The 17745-nt window shown below is 40.1% G+C and overlaps 1 protein-coding gene across 3 annotated transcripts in view; it reads right to left on the bottom strand.

The window, feature by feature from the left end:
• LOC119502367 (neuronal acetylcholine receptor subunit alpha-7-like) overlaps window positions 1-17745 on the bottom strand; it is a 38563-nt gene that overhangs the window by 10817 nt on the left and 10001 nt on the right. For all 3 annotated transcript variants that reach the window (XM_037793328.1, XM_037793319.1, XM_037793311.1), the window contains 6 exons: window positions 16739-16878; window positions 15813-15857; window positions 10624-10733; window positions 5520-5599; window positions 1902-2069; window positions 1586-1780 (listed from right to left, as the gene is read on the bottom strand). In XM_037793328.1, coding sequence (XP_037649256.1) covers window positions 1586-1780; window positions 1902-2069; window positions 5520-5599; window positions 10624-10733; window positions 15813-15857; window positions 16739-16834 — 694 coding nt within the window. In that variant the 5' untranslated portion in view covers window positions 16835-16878. The remainder of the gene's footprint in view (window positions 1-1585; window positions 1781-1901; window positions 2070-5519; window positions 5600-10623; window positions 10734-15812; window positions 15858-16738; window positions 16879-17745) is intronic.

The raw sequence follows: 17745 nt of genomic DNA, 5'->3' as shown, positions 1-17745 counted from the left end.
AATATTAAGTATTTAAGCAAATATATAATATAGACCATTTCACAGTTGGAAACAGAAACATTCCAAATGGGTCCCAGTTTATTTCCTGTTGCAATGGTTGTGAAATGTTGTGTCTGAAATCGCATATGAACTACATACCCAACATGTGTACCAACGTTCAACATATTTTTTTGTGAATAAACAGCAGTATGTATCTTTTCGGATGCACTGAGCAGTAATTTACGTCGTCACTTCCTGAGAGCGTCTTTGCTGGTTGGAGACGTGTAACCATGGTAACCCGTGCCAACCTCATGTGAACAAAACGACTATTTGTGATAATAAAAGTCTGTATTACTATTTGTAATTTAGAATATATGTTATAAGTAACAAAGTGAAATCTTATATTTACAGTTAAATTTAATCGTTATTGACGTTACAGAGCTGTCTGTCAATGTCTGTTGTGACTTTGTCGTCACTACCGCATTGCATTGTGGGATATTAATGCCACCGTAGTGTCTAGCGTTCTATACTGTAATATTTCACCATAAATAGTACGCAATTCACATACTATTGGTTCCATACTAAGGTTTAGGACATACTAAAATATCTCACATACTGTTTTAGCGTACTAAATAGCATGTTAGTATGGAATTTCGGACGCAACATTACGTTAACATGGACCCAAGCTGTTGCCTAGCAATGCAATTCCGTTGAAACGGTCAATAAGTTCACAAGGGAAGAATTTAATGTACTGTAGAGAGGTGAAGTCCCTCCCCTCCCGGTGGACCGTATTTCGGAAAGAATATGTACAATATAGTCAACGGTGAGAGACAAACATTTTTTTAGCCCGTTTGAATTGCTCCATGAATCACACATGTGATGTTTGTCAATTTAAAAGATAATTTTGCAAGTGAAGAAAGTCACAGTTTGTCGTAGTATCATTTAGTTTTGTGTGAAACCGCTCAGTGAACTACATCTCTCGTCTCGCACAATATACGTCACCAACAATAGCTAGTTGGATAACTTAGCTATGACCACGCACAGATGTAACGTTATCTTTCCTGATGTGTTTCATCCAGCAACTCCTGGTCTTTTTATCAGCCGGGAAGAGAAAGAACGAGTAAGACCCTGTGACTTTATTGACTTGTAAAATCATCTTTTAAATTGACAAACATCATATGTGTGATTCGCGGAACAATTCAAACAGGATCAAAAACATATTTGTCTCTCTAAGTCAACTACCGTTCATATTTTTTCTGAAATAAGGTCCCATGGTGGTCCCCCGGAAGGGGTGTGACTTAGCTCTCTATTGGACAGTTGCAATGGATTGCATTACAGTGTCTAGGCGTTTCTGTTTTTCTGGTCAATGTGTATAAAAACAATAAATAATGAAATGGTGGTAAATTTAAAACAGTAGAAAATTCTGCACTGCCATTAATGACATGTTGAGCATTTCAGCAATGTTGCCAAAAAAGGTTGCATTGCACTACTTAATGTGACTACAATATGTCATCTCCCAACAATAGTGAGTGCACTACTTTTCACTTCTGCAATGAAGCAGAGCTAGACAAGTGATTTCCAGTGTGTGTGTGTGTGTGTTCCTAACCCAGTGAGATCTTCTCTCCAGAGTCAGCAGGCAGGAGGAAGACGAGCAGGGCCAGAGTGGAGATCAGGACACACGGGATGAGCAAGTTGAGGCCGTAGTAGAGGGTCCGTCTCCTCATCACCACGGTGAAGGTAACGTCAGGGTACGGCTCCTCGCAGCAGTCGTAGAAACGCTCGTTCTTCCGTCCGGGAACCTCTGTCAGACGAAACAAAACACAGTCTACTCTGGCAGGAAATGTGTGGAGTGAAAAGTTATGGAAACACTTTTTGAATTTTGAATATCAATCCTCTTCACAGGCCACCAGTTCCCTCTTTACCGACAAGATCCCACTCTCCGTTGGGGATGTAGCTGGTGATGTCCGCCTCCAACATCTTCAAGTCCAGAGACCAGCCATCGTACGACCAGGAGCCGAACTTCAGGTCACATCTCTGGACATCGAAGGGGAACCAGCGCACATCGATGTGGCAGGTGCTCTTGAAGATCCCTGTTGTGGTGAGACACTACAGGTGAATAGGATAACATTTTTAGCTAATAGATAACACCATGAAACTTCCCCAGTTGATGGCTTACAGTAAGATAATTGTTTTTTGTATTACAGGTTTTCTGAAATGTTATGTTTAAATATTTAAATGAGGCATTATCTAATGCTAACTTTTGGTGAATTTAGGAGAAATCTACAGACGCAAATAGACAAATTGTAGTAAAATAAAAACCTAAATCTCAATTTTTGGATGTTTTCTTTCCACTAGTCTGAAAAGCGCCATTTTGACTACTTTCCCCTGGATCTAAGAACCTTTTGAGGAGCTCTTTGCATTTCGACCGCAGGGACCAAAGTCTAAATTAAGTTCCTGGGACCTTTTACTCCCAAAAAGGCCCTGGTTAGGTGGTAGTACTTTCTGAAAGTACAGTAACTTTCAGGGTGAACACACACAGCACTGCTGCTTCAACTCGTGTACCGCTTCATTCATAAAACAAGGAAGTAGTCTAGTATCGATTTAGGACTGGATTTAGAATGAAGGGAGAACATTTCTCTTTGTTTTCTAACATTATAAATTAAAGTTAGGCTCTGCGGTCGGAGAGAGATCGTGCGAGCGAGCTGAGAGGGCGAGCAGTAGAAAAGAGGGAGACGTAGCGTGGTGGTGCTGTGAATGAGAGAATAAAAAGTTATTTTCTGATTGTTTCATGGCGTTAACAATCTAAAGCATAAATAAATAACCCTCAAACACTCAACAGATGATTTACTGTGGAGACAGACGCTCTTAGTTTCATTTTCCTCCTCTGCAATTCATTTATTACATCCAACGTGCATCAGTAAATACTATGGAGCAGTAAATATCGTCGCAGTGAGACCAAACATTTATTTTTTCCAGGGTGTTTTTTAGATGAAACAGGCGGGCACATTGAACTGCAGGCTGCAGAGTGTATTTACCGCTGCAACCACCAATCAGCGGACTAATTTGTCTATCTTTGCAAGTCTTTAGACCTCGGTGGAAACGCAGACAACAGTGGGCTGAAGGAACCTTTTAGTTCCTTGAAAAGTAGTCCCAGGGACTACTTTTGGTGGCAACCCAGCTAAAGAAGACATATTATGGAAGCAAAATAGCCCAAATCTAAAAATGTATCAGGGTATGAAAAACAATGTTTTTGCCTGGAGTGTCTCCCCTTAAAAGAAAGACTTGCTTTGATATGTACTTCAAATGTAGACGGCTACTGAAGAGACAGACAGAAATGTATGGAGTGGTATTCAGAGCTCTGATAGAGTCTCAACTACTCTGCAATATACGAAGCAGAGGGAGATGGGAAAAAGAAATGACGGCGCCCAACAGCTAAAGAGGTTTTACTCCGACGAGATATGGAGTCCAAGTGCCATCCATCCTAACGAGAGTAAAAAATCCAATATGACAATGAGATGAAAGTGGCCGGTAATCCCTCAGTAGAGGCTGGCACCAAACTAATTTCCATCCACATTTAAGAAAGATATGAGACGTCGGCAGTAAACAAGGTCTCTCCCGGTGCCGTGAAGATGATAAACCTCAGCAGGGAGTGAATAGAGATGGGGAGCAGAAAAAAATGACTATTTACTGCAATGAACCTCAGTGACAAAGACATGTTATCAGGAAATTATTTGGAACGGCCGTCAAGGTCACATCTGCGTACGGATTTACTCATTTAATGCAGTTGTGTTGAGCTCAAGTGGCGGCTGATTTTGCGCCAATATGGCATTCAATGACGGTTCATTTGGAACAAAGTTGAGAGGCAATTTGCTTGTGACAGAGGCAATCAATCCAGAAAAAATTCAATGATGGAGCTATTTACGCTGGTATTGATTAAGATGCTGCGGCGAGGCAGGCCAGCGCTTTGGCGTGGTAAGAGAAAAAAGGAGGGAAGAAGAGCCTGCCAGAGAGAACAGTAATCACCAGCTGTGACAGGAAGGCCTTCTGTTTCAATGTGTGCATGCATGTGTGTGTGTGTGTGTGTGTGTGTGTGTGTTTGTACAGATGGGTTGGTGGTTTTTACATAATTTGTCTTTTAAGACTGCACAGTCTGGCATCAGTGGGTCAGAAGAGGCTGGTTCAGGAAAAGTGCATCGCTGCTCAAAGTGCCACTGACAGAGTGCGATAGTGATGGATCCGTGTGTTCGGAGCATTTCACATGAAATTACTGTTACTTGGATACGACCATTTTAAAGGACCAGTGTTTAACATTTCAGGGGATCGAGCAGAAATGGAAAATAAAATTCATATCTATGTTTTCATTGGTGTATAATAACCTGAAACTAAGAATAGTTGTGTTTTTGTTAGCTTAGAACGATCCCTTTATATCTACATAGGGAGCGGGTCCTCTTCATGGAGTCCACCATGTTGCACCGCCATGTTTCTACCAGCCCGTTCGCACGAAAAGGCGTATAAATGCCACGATAATGCACAAGGCGTTTAGCGTATAAAAAGCCTTTTGTTTGCCTTTTTGTTGATTGTTGCATTGTCACGTTTTTTATTAACGTTGGTGACGTGTTTTCTGTAGTTGTTTCCGTACGCATTTTACTTAGTTTATGTACTTACTTAAAGCACAACCGTGATGTTTTTCCCTTACCCTAACTAAGTGGTTTTCTTGTCTGAACCCAAGTTTGTGGTTTTCTTGCCTAAACCTAACTGTGGATGTTTGCGTGGCGTACAAAGCCTTTCAAGGTTTTTACGTTACCTGAAGGCCACCGTAGTTCTCCGACACGTTTGTGAAACTGCGGTAACGTGAGCCACAGAGTGTAAAGCCACCATCTGAATTCCGTTGCTCCTAAAGTAGTGTTATTATGGTAAGGAAGACCTCTGAGCGAGGCGAACAACGTTAACACGGTTTTAGGAGTGACAGGTTCTGGGCATTGCTTACAGCCAATGACATACTGCCATGGCATACAGTATATAAATATATATCATAAAAACAATCAAGATAGATTCATTTCTTAATTTAGTGTTAAATTAAGAAATTATGTTCAATGTATAAATACAGCTTGAGAGCACCATCATGAAATCAAAATGATGTATGAGTCTTATTATAATGTTTTATTATGTATGAGTATGATTGTTACCACAATTGATTAAGGACTTGATTTTGTATTTCTTACCACTTTTTTTAAAAGCTCTATAACTGTGTGCTCCAGACCTCATCACTACTTTTCATCACATTAAATATAATTTTCACATATTTACAGTATGTGCATTCTCTTTCCGACTCTGGAGGTAGAATACAAGGTTTAGTTAAGTGGTTTGATTAAAAAATAGCATGTCTTTTATTAGATACAATATAGAAGACCATCTTTACATTGCTGCTAATGTAAGTTAACTGTGAATAGCAGGTGCAAAAAAGAAAACAGCAGAGGAAAGGAGCAATGATTCAACGTCTAACATTTCCAATGACGAAGGACTGAGATTATGACTCTTACCTGGAGGTAAGTAGGAACAGGTGCCAGAGTTGTTGATCAAAATGTTGGTGTGGAAAGTAGCATCAAATCGTTCATCAGCACTGTGGACGACAGGGAGCTACATCAGTATTTACTGCAGAGTTAACTGTAACCAGAGTACAGCTTGAGTGGAAAAACATTTTAATAAATTCACACAGTGATATAAACATTTGCAAGAGCCGCTATTAATTATGAGAATGCAACATTCATTTGGATGAGCTACCGACAGTGAATGGAACAGATGTGGTGGAAATATACAATAATAATGATGATAAATCATTTTGTATTGAAAATTAAAATTAATGTTCCAATAATGTTCTCTTCCTTTCTTTATGAACACCCAAGACAAGCTTCATTGATGTTGAGCTGGCTGCTGGTGTGATCACAGAGGAGACTTGTGAAGCGCTCCACAATAGAAATGACCTCTTCTGGAATGCTTTTTGGTGCCTTTGACAAGACCCATGAAATATGGCAGTAGGGCCCCAGAGAGTGAGGCCGTAAATAGCATTCCAGAGGAGGTCATTTCCATGGTAGAGCGCTTCACAATTCTCCTCTACGATCGCACCAGCAGCCAACTCAAGCTCAATCAAGCTCGTCTTGAGTTGTTCACAAAGAAAGGAAGAGGAATGTTGAATGATTCCCCCCCACTAAGGGTGCACTGGTGCTGCACCTCTCTCTGTCTCTACTAACCCAACTGGTCGAGGCAGACAGCCTCCCAAACAGAGCCTGGTTCTGCTCAAGGTTTCTTTCTGTTAAAGAGAAGTATTTTCTTGCCGCCGTCGCACAGTGTGCTCATGGGGGAATGTTGGGCCTCTGTAAAGAGTACGGTCTAGACCTGCTCTATATGAAAAGTGTCATGTCATAAATAAAAATTGACTTGACTTGACTCAAAGGAGCAGTATACCAAGGAGGACACTAATGGGGACAAGCACTTGAGGTGGCACCAAATACTGTATGTCTTCTCAACAGACTGGGGTTGAATGGACCATTGTGGCCATTTGGTAAGTGCATCGGAAACCGACGTACAGAGGCACCCTTTAGCAGCAGTATGTGATGAACTGGGCTTTCAATTAACTCCAATGTAAACCCACCCGCGGCGTTATTCGACACAAGAAAGAGTACAATAAGATGTTGTGTTGCCTAAACCTAACTTCCTGTGAAAACGGAAGTTTATTTTGAAAGGGCACTATGCATGTAGCGAGCGTATATTGACAGGCCATCCCTGATCCGTCTAAAAGTAAAGCAAGAGTGGTACCCCGTGCGTCGGACTCCGATGTCGAGAGGCACTGACCAAGCGGCGATATTTGACAAGTAGGGAGTGAGAATATGTTGGTCAGTCAGTCCTTGAATCCTTAAGTTGTGGCTGTAAGAAAGGCTGTCGGGGGCATTGCAAATGCAACAAAAAGTCAAATTCACACCAGGCAGCGGTGAAGTTTTAAATAAAATTTTCCTGCAGCCGGGAGGCGTGTTCATGTGTTTCAAGCGAGAAGAAATTCTTTGTAACATAGGACAACATGTCACAGGAGTCACAGGATCTGTTCACTGATTGGCTGCGGGTCCTCTCTGGCCGCACTTTGCTGCTAAAAGTTAAATTTCCCAACTTTTAGTTTGGCCGCACTTCGCCACAGAATCAAAGATCGGGAGCAGCCGCCACAGCTTTCCATAGACACTGCATGGAAGCTCGCCACATGCCGCACTTCATCGCTGCGTTAAAGTGCACAGCTCTGTGTCAATGTGGAGGAGACTGAAAAGAATAGGTTCAACAAAAACAATCAAACAAACGTGTTTCTGAAATACGTTTTTTGAAGTAAATCTTTGTATTTCCTACATTCTTTTTAATTGACTTAGTTAATATACTCGTGGCGGGGCAGTGGCGAAACCCATGTGACACAGAGACCAGAAACTGACTCTTGGTGCACCGTCTCCTTTCTGAAATCTCTCTGGTTGAGCTGGTCTCAATTTTTTACAATGCTCCGATGACGCAGTGAAGCGTCAACCAATCATATGTTTTTGTTTCACTCTGTTCTTTTCCGCCTAAAAAAATGCTGTTAGCCAGTTCCCAGTGCTATTTAACGACAGAACTATGTGTGAGCGCTTGAGCAACACTTCAACGGCGACTCCGAGACAATGTAGCATGCTGGCCGTTTTGTTGCTTGTAGTGTGAACACAGCATAATGAGTTAGAGAAAGCAGGTACACAGCACACGAAGAGCCCCAAATTATGCAAAATTTCCCTGGAGATGGTTATTCAGTGGTCGCCCTCATTCTCCCTTGCTATACCCACAGTTCACTCCCTCTGAATTAACTCCCCAGAGGTTGAGACATGGTTGAGCTGAAGTTGAAAGGGAAAAAAAAGCCTAAACATTCAGCAGTGTCTAATTCACAGAGTCTCAAATCAAGGCTGTCCTCAGAGGGACAATGACAAATGAAGTACAATGCTTCTTCCCATCATTAGTCGATGGGAGAGTAGAGTGCCTCTAATGTGATCTGTTCAGATCTTTCTTTTAAAGATTGATTAATGGTGATCTGTGTAGCATTTTCCGTTAGGGACATATAATAAGATGCTCTTTCTCCCGTCTTATTTGTACAAAGTTTATTCATTTGTCTGAATGATTTATTGCTCCAAAGCTCTCTTCCAGACTGTACTGAATAAATTTAAACTGCACGGCCCCACTAACCTTGGACGGTCTCTGAAGCTTACCTAACAGTACGAGCCATACATTGTTTAATTTATAGCAACAACTCTGATTAACCTAACCTAATTAAGTATATTCGCTTCATGCATATTGATCTTCCACGCTTGTAAATTGTAAATTAAACAAATTGTAAATGCAAATGTTCCAAAAGGAATGAGGTTTCAGTTTGTTTTGTGCAATAGTGAGGCTTATTTATCTTTCATTTTCTGCTTGTGGGTTTCTCTCCACAGGATATTCTGAATAAGTCCTATGACAACGTGTGGTCTGATGTATTGCAGAGCTCATGAAACAAGAGCAGAAGCCTAAATATTTCAACATATTCTGACTTGTAGCCACCTGAATATATTTATTTTTTTCAGGTAGCTTTTATGTTCTGGTGAGCTCAAGGCAATTTTACACTCTGGTGTGAAATAATATTCTATTCTATTTGGGATTTATTTTGAAGGAAACAAAGTAGTTACTAACTGCTTGTGTATGCTGGCATAGCCCTCTCTTCTTAAAACTAGTGCCTATATACTGTTTTGTCAAATTTGGCCCATTTATAGGTGAGACATTAAAGGATAACGTGGTATTTTTCAGCCTGGACTTTATTTTCCCATGATTTTGTGTCTAAGTGACTAATGGGGACAGCACTTTGAAATTGGTCCAGTATTGAGGGAGAACGCTGCAGCCGCCAGCCACTAAACAAGCTGTAATGTAATCATTTGAGGAAACCTGGCACTGTCAGTTTACGTTCACTAAAAGTGCTTTTTTTTGTCACTGACAGGCTCAGATTGTTATTAGAAGTGTCTGACAACCTTATGGAAAGGACCCTACAGAGAAGTAAAACATTTTTGATACCTTTCGCTTGATCCGATCCCTGAAATCTTGTGTTGCATCCACATTGTCGATATCATCTAAATATTCAGCCATGACATTGAAAATCTTTTAGATAACACTAAGCTACGCTTACTGTACTCCAACACAACAAACTCTGATAACACTGGTGTCCCATGGCACTCCTCTCTCCAACTGTCACTCACGTTTCCACCATTGTCTTCCGGCAACTGGTCACATGACACAATGACAAACAGAAAGCAAAAGGTTTTATTTCTCTGTAGGGTCCTTTCCATAATGTTGTCAGACACCTATAATAACAATCTGAGCCTGTCAGTGAAAAAAAAACGAGCACTTTTAGTGGACGTAAAATGACGGTACCAGGTTGCCCTTAATGATTACATTATAGTTTGTTTAGCGGCTGCAGCGTTCTCCCTCAATACAGGACCAGTTTCAAAAAGTATTGTTCCCATTAGTCACTTAGACACAAAATTATGGGAAAATAGGGTTCAGGTTGAAAAATACCAAAGTTATCCTTTTAAAAAATGGGGTTTAAATTGAAATTAGGCTAATAAGTACCATTTAAAAGAATAACTAAATGTTTGCTGCAACTCGTGTGTTGGTTGGACCAACAATATGAAAGCACATGTTTTCCAAAAAATCAAGTTTGACCTTTAAATTAATGAAATGGGTCTCATACAAGAACCTTTTCATTTTCATGTGCTGAGCCTCTCTTACTTTGTACCATCAGATTCAGCACACCCTCTTAACAGCACAAACTTGTCCTAAATTGCTCGTTTCAACTTGATGAATGCCACCTGACCTGCTCACGTTTGCGAGATTTGATCATTAGCAAAACCAACGCCCCCATATTGCTGTCTAAGGCTTCTTGTTCCATTTCCATTTGTGGGCAAGTTTCATTGACAATAATGTTAAACAAGAGCAAAAAGAAGAACTTCACAGTACAGAGTTTCAAGTCCTGCTGTCAGAAATCAGCAAGATGAAAACATAATAAATTTAGCAGTCAAAAGACAGGAAATTAGAGGCTAAAAGACCGTTTTTAAAAATGGGTGGCACTCAAGAGGAAGGTTTTATTTAATTACTCAAATTTTTATTTTAGTTGAATCCAGTAACATATTTCAAATAATTAATTCGCAAGGCATTTAATTATTAAAGCAAACAGGTTATTTTACAGGTATCTGTGCATGATTCTTGTCTGGACTACTTTTATATTTTGTTTATACCAAAGATAAGATACTAAGGATGAATATGTTAGTAGTGATGTGGTTCTTGCATAAAGCCTTAAGTATTTCTCATATTCTCGGCACAAAATAAAAGAGCCAAAACAAATCATTCCTTTCAGAAAAATCATTTTTGCTGTGTCTACTGTATCACAGTCGGCGCCAATGTAACAACCTTGTTTTTAACTCTGGAACACAAAAATCCAAAAATGCATCATCCCTCTGAGACCCCTCCATTATATTGCGCAGAGGACAATGCATGCATGCTGAGTGTGACACCTTGCATATCCAATTACAAAGCAGCGCCCAGCGGCTCTGTCTTTACAACACCTACCTGTTATACAGCAGAATGTCTGGCTTCCAAATGAGATGGTCAGGAAATCTCACATTGGCCACACCTGGATAGTCTGCTGTATTCCACCGGAGGTAATGATCATCCCAGTACTGTGGGATGCAGAAACAAAATTAATTTATTATATTTCACATATATATCTTCAACATATCCTTTAAACCTGTATGGGGCTCTGCGTTTGGTAAGACTTGTCTGAAAACCTGGGATTTACTGTAATAGTGTATTTTTTAGTGGCGTTATTCAATTCAATTCAAACTATTTCAGACTAACAAGAAGCCATACGCAATAAAAAAGTAAAGAAAATATAAGATAAAACCACAAAAATGTATCATTCAATTAAAAAAAAATCACATTATGTCGCCAGTGACTTCTAAGCCTGGGAGTCCAGGGAGTGCAGCTCTTCCTAGGGCTGATTAAAGAGGACCTATTCTGCTTATGTTCAGGTGCATACTTGTATTTTGGGTTTCTACTAGAACATGTCTACATGGTTTATTGTTAAAAAAACGCTTTATTTTTCTCATACCAGCTGTGCTGCAGGACCTCTTTTCACCCTCTGTCTGAAACGCTCTGTTTGAGCTTTGCTGAAACTATCGCTGAAGATCGCGAGCCGCGGAGTTCTATGGCGCTTTACGTCCTGTGTGAGCAAATTGACTTACATGGGCGCGAAAAGACACGGGCAGTGCTCCTCCAAAAATGCCTAAACATAAGCAAGTGTTTTTCGTGGAATTCACAACGTTAACCAGTTTACTGTAAGTGTGTACTGCAACCGTAGTGGAGCGTCATAGTTTGACGCGCTGAGCTACTCATTGCGTTGGAAAGTGACGCCAAGGGGTCCTGACCAAGCGTCAGTATGTGACGAGTTGGGTGTATAGATACAGTAGGTGTGCAGAAAACTGTAAATAATGAACATTTTACATTGACAGGATACATACTAAACTTGCAAAGTAACATATGGGCCTGAGCATATAGTTAACGTATCCTCATAAAATGGTTTGTATGATATCTTATGAAAAAGTAAATTTTCATTTTTCGTTCGTTCTCCTACGAATGTCCAGCAACACGAACGATCAGTGACCCTGCAATGCAGAATCTGTTTAGGCAACAAAACTACTTGGTTAGGTTTAGTAAAAGATCCTGGTTTGGATTAAAATAAGTAAGTTTGTTTACGTAAAATAAGAACGTTTGTTACGTAACTTACGCATGTGGTGTTAGTGAAGTATGCAAGATACGTACCAAAAGTGAGGTAAAATAAGTCAACATTGACTTGGTTTCACACTGGAAAGCCTGATGTTTGTTTGACCCATCTGTCCACCCCGACCTCGGACTCTTTATACTACCTCACCTGACTTCTTTAAAGGCAGCCCTGTACGTCTTGGCTCCTGATTACGTTGGTTATATACAAACAGTGCATTACTTTTCATAGGTATGAGTGCAAAGTGAATGAGAACAACACTGTCGATAAATATCTCTGTCGTCATTCAAATCATCAGTGAGAAAATGGCCAAGGTATTTTATTTCCTTCCTTGCATGTCATGAGAGGAATATCGCACAAGTGATACTCAGGAGAAACTAATTTCCTGTCCTCTCTACTTCTGACTGCCATGACATTCCTCTTTTTTGGCATCAGCATACATAAAATGATTGATAGCAGAGTTTCCAACAAGACCTCCTGTGTTACACCCATTCAATTGTTTCGATAGGTCATCCATGCACACATCGAACAAAATAGGAGATGGGAATCCAATCCCAGTTACAATAATGGGTAAAATAAATGTATGTGACAGCAGCTGTGGGTAACATTATGCAGAGACACGCTACAAGAATTGAGTTCAATCTCTGAGCCAGGTTTCAGTAACATCTGGAGAGGAATACAATTTTAAGATTTCCGAGGAAATATGTTTTTACTTTTACTATTCGAACGGCATGAGGTATTCAGCACTGGTGTATAAGCTTGTACTATAATACCAGAGTGTCAAACTAAACGTATAAATCAGCTACAGGTTATAGATTTCAAACACATTACTCAACATTACTTCATTACTTCTAGGACCAAGAAGATAACAGTTGTGTCTTTTCTTTGGCAGATATCATGATCAGCATAATATGTTGTCATCAAACAAGACCAAAAGTCACAAAGCCACATCTTAGTTTAGTGTGTTAACACGCTAACATTTGCGAATTAGCACTAAACACAAAGAGCAGCAGAGGCTGATGGGAATGCCACTAGTTTTCAGGTATTTGGTCATGAAAATAATGAAGTATTGGATGATGTAAAATGTTGCCTGATCATGGCACTAAAGGAAAAGCTGTTGAGAAATTTCACTTTGAAACAAAATTGTCAATCTGCTGGTGGCACTAGGAAAAGTCAAACACATGCTAACATGTGGATAAGAGAGTACTGGCACTTATTTTTTCCCACTTCAAGCACTGGATATTTGACTCCAGTGTCACACAGAAAGCCATTTTGTAAAAACACAATCTGTGACTGACATGTTTTAAAGTGAGTAAATGAAAACAAGAGTAGAAAACTGAATCGTTCACCATATCTGACACTTTGAAAAACAAACACAAAACCCATCCAGACTTCCAGCTCAGTATAGCAGACTGGTACAGCTGGTTGGTCTGGCTAAAACACATCCTGTCTTGATTTTTTATATCTTGATTAAATGGCTTTTTATAAGGATTTGTGTATATAGATCTATAATCCATTTCTAATCAAATTCAAACCATCATGGTATTCAAATAATGGCTGTGGTCAGCATGAGGAAATATAAAGGTCAGTCACTAATAAAAGCTGAGCAAAACACACGGAGGGAGGGTGGAATCACCTGTGCAGCTCACATGGTAAATTCAGTCAGCTTCACCAACTTACTGCCCTTTAAAACAGAAATGCTGATCTCAATCACTAACTCCAATATTCCTATCTGCTTCTACTTTGACATTTGGTGTTATGGAATATTTTGACATTTGGGGATGATGAAGAAGTTCAACACCACTTTCATATTTTATATATGTTAAATATGAAGATATAGCCAGCCGCCAGTTAGATTAGCCTATAGAAACAGGAGGAAACAGCAAGCCTGGCACGGTTTGCTGTACAGATTAAACAAAGAAGATATAATGTGTTAATCAGTGATCTTTAGAGGTGGTGGTAGGCGGATTGTGTTACCTTCAGAAAGAACCAGGCTGACTGTTTCTCCCTGTTTCCAGTCTTTATCCTAAGCTAAGCTAACCAGGTGCTGGCTGTAGCCTTATATTTAAGAGACACATATGAGAGAAAGTGTATTTCCTAAAATGTTGAACTATTCCATTAAACCCAGTGGGCAACCTCTGGGTCTGAGAAGTGAAGTCAATGCTGAAGTGACTTAAACTTGCATTCTCTCTAACAGCCAGCAGGGGGCGACTCCTATGGTTGCAAAAAGAAGTCAGATTGTATAGAAATCTATGAGAAAATGAGCCTACTTCCCACTTGATTTATTACCTCAGTAAACATTGTAAACATGAGTTTATGGTCTCAATTGCTAGTTTCAAGTCTTCTTCAATACAGCATGATGTTCATTTAGTAAATTATGGTCCATAGTCAAATAGACTATGTGGCTACCTTGTGATTGACAGGTCGCTACCACGGCGTTGTCCGGTCTGGGTGATGTCCGTGTTTTTGTCTTAGAACTTTAACCCTTTCACAGTGTGTTTTCAGTTCATGAAAGTAAATTATAACATTTTGGTCGCCTGAAAATGTCTTATTCAGCGTTCAGTTGTACTTCGCTCCACCCTCTTGTGTCACTTCTGGTTGCAAAAAACCAAGATGGCAACGGCCAAAATGCTGAACTCAAGGCTTCAAAACGGCACTCTGACTATGTCCACTTCTTATACTGGATACAGTCTAACCAGTTTTAATGAAGCTCACTGGCAGCCCCAGGACAGGCCAAAAAACGGGCAAAACAAAATTATCGCAACCACTCAGCTGTCCTTAACAAAGCACCTGATGCCACTAAATTATGGCATTATGCTGTAAATGCTACAATTGTCAGTGTATTTATTATGTTATTATATTATTATTATTATATTATGTGTTCATTCCAACACTCCCCTGAAATCGTATAATCACTACTCTCTGGCATGACTGAGTGTGTAATCTTCTTAGAACCATCTTTGATGTCTCAAAGTGACTTTTAGAGATGAACATTTTTAGGACATTTAAACTTTCCAAGTTGACTAAGCCAACATATCGCAGCTAACAGACGGTAGGCTAGATACTGTGAATGCTGTCCGCTCTATCTTGTGTTTGAGAGCCAAAGTCGATTGTGCCGGGAGAGAGATTGAGTGAGACTGCTGCTGTGATTCCACAGAGTGATTTAAAACAAACCAAACAGCCTCGATGCAGCTTGCTGATGGTGCAGCAGCAGCAGGGAACTAGTGTCACACAATGGACAGGTTGTGATAAAACATACACTTCATCATACACTTCATCTCACTGCATGGAGGAGAACGACTGGGTCCCAGCAGATGTGATAACCAAGACAATAACTACACATTTATTGTGATTAGATGCACAAACCAAATACCAGCTTAAAAGCTAAAGTTTAAGGTACAGTTTGGCCATAAGGGGAAATGCTTATTCACATTTTTGCCGAGAGTTAGACGAGAAGATCAATGCCACTCTCTATGTCTAGACAGCAAATATGAAGCTACAGCCAGCAGCCAGTTAGCTTTGCTTTGCATAGAGACTGGAAATGAGGGGTAAGAGCTAGCCTGGCTCTGTCCAAAGGTAACAAAATCCACCTACCAGCATCTCTAAAGCTCACTAATTGACACCTTATATCTTGCTTCTTTAATCTTACATAAATGGAAGTGTAAAAACGCAATTTGTGTTTTCTGGGGGGATTATGTGCCTCACTTTTTGGAGTCTTGTCGTCGCTGTGAGGATTTAAGGAAATCACGGCCAAGAAATAATCATCACACTACCCCCAAAAAAAACACCTGTCTCTCCCCCAGTGCATGCTCAGATAGACTCCAGTATGTTGTGTGAGCATGAGCAGGATAAATAGATACAGAAAACGGATAGATTTATTAATAAAAATTTAGTAAATAGTCAAATGTAGTATTTGTTTAAGTGTAACCATAAGGTTGTACTGTGACTTTACATACATTGTAAAAGGGAAAAGTCTTACCAGTTGTAGCCAAAGGTTGGTTGTCAAAACCTGGTTCTTCTCATCCTGTTAGGAAATGATGAAGTGATATTTATTAACATTATTATTCAGGTATTTTGGTGTAGGTATTTTCTAGGGCTGCCCTCTCTTACTTGATTAGTTGACTAATCGGTTGTTTTGGTCTTCGTCGACTAACATTTCTTTAGTCGATAAGTCGTTTTTTATGCCGCCGGTGTGATGCCGGTGTGTCTTTTTGCTCTTTATACTACATCACCACACTCCCTGCGCAGTTTCACAGAGCGTTTACTGTTGCCACAGATGGGTTTACATTGTAGTTAATGGAACGCCTGGTGCGTTTCATACCGGCACTAAAGGCTGCCTTGTGCGGCGGTATCAAACACCTATTGCCATGACAATACCTTTATATTTGACGCCCTGGGAATGAGAACGGGCTGGTTTTACAGATCTGTTGATTAAATTAACTAATCGATTAGTCAACAAAATCGTATGTGTTAGTCAAATAAGAATTTCTTTGGTCGAGGACAGCCCTAGTATTCTCTCAGTTTAAGTTTCATAAACGTCCACAGTAGCTTCACCTCTCAGGGCTGTGGTAATGGGAAAATAATTGACTGTTAAGCTGCGACAACTATTGATCAATTACGCTTTGAATTTATGACTCAAAGACATACAGATGTAAATTATCTGAAATGTATCAATGTGCATGAAAGATAACTGGAACACTTGATCAATACAATAAAATAACCCATATTGGAAAAGTGAATGTTTTGACATGAGAATTGATTTTAGCTGTGAAGAGAAGACAATCTTTACATTGATTAATGATAACTGATTATCACCTAAACAAGAGTGAGTCATCATAGCACCGCCTTGTGCAGTGCATACTGTATGCATGCAAAGTAATGTGTGGAGAGTCATGATGTACGTACCACGTCCATGATCTGCATGAGGGTGAGGCCGAAGTGAACGGTGAGAGTCTGAGAGTCGTTGGAGACAGGTCTCACCAGTGGGTTGTAGTCCCTCATCAGGTTCTTGTACAGTCTGCGCTGGTCCGGCCCCTGAAGAGAAACTACAGAGGACACAGAAACCTGGACAATAAATATTCTTTCATAATCACTTCGGGAAAAAAATGAGCAAGACAGACACATCTATTGACTATTCCTTTTCAATTGCATTGCCAAACTCCCATTTACACAGCCATCATGCAGCACAAACAACCCTTCTTTTCTACTATAAACCGACCTTAATGACTGTCTGCGACTGCTTTCAGCTCAATGTCTCCCTTATATAACTGATTTCTCTTTCAAGCAACAGTGAAAGCAGTGTGTTTGGAACAAACAGAGAAAGAATTTCACCGATAGAAAATAAAAAAGAGGACATCACAGTATTGATATTATCAATTAAAGTGACCTCTGGAAAAGTGCAATGTGGTGAAGAAACACCATGGTAATGAGCAGTTATCCTCAAAGATGTGGCCAAAATATCAAAAATAAGAATCTGCAGCAATGCAAGCAGCTTTATGAGGCTGTGCATCAGTAGGCACAGTGGTGCTTTCAGCTAAATGCTATCACCAGCGTGCTAACATACTCAGAGTGACGATGCTATACATGCTGATGTTTAACAGGTAACATTTACCAAGTTCACCATCTAAGTTTAGCCTGTCAGCATGCTAATATTTGTTAATTAGCACTAAACACAAAGTACAATTGATGCTGATGTAAATGTCACGACTTATAATTGGTCATAAACCAAAGTATTGAGCAAATTGAGATACTGACCTGATGATGGCGTTACATGAAAAACTATCACCCTCTTGTGTCACTTCTGGTTGCAAATAACCAAGACGGTGACGGCCAAAATGCCGAACTCGAGGCTTCAAAACAGCAGTCCACAAACCAACGGGTGACGTCACGGTGACTACGTCCACTTCTTATGT

This window comes from Sebastes umbrosus, chromosome 2 (assembly GCF_015220745.1).
Source record: "Sebastes umbrosus isolate fSebUmb1 chromosome 2, fSebUmb1.pri, whole genome shotgun sequence".
NCBI lineage: Eukaryota > Metazoa > Chordata > Actinopteri > Perciformes > Sebastidae > Sebastes > Sebastes umbrosus.
The sequence above is the reverse complement of the archived record's forward strand: the minus strand, read 5'-3'. Positions and strand labels throughout refer to the sequence as shown.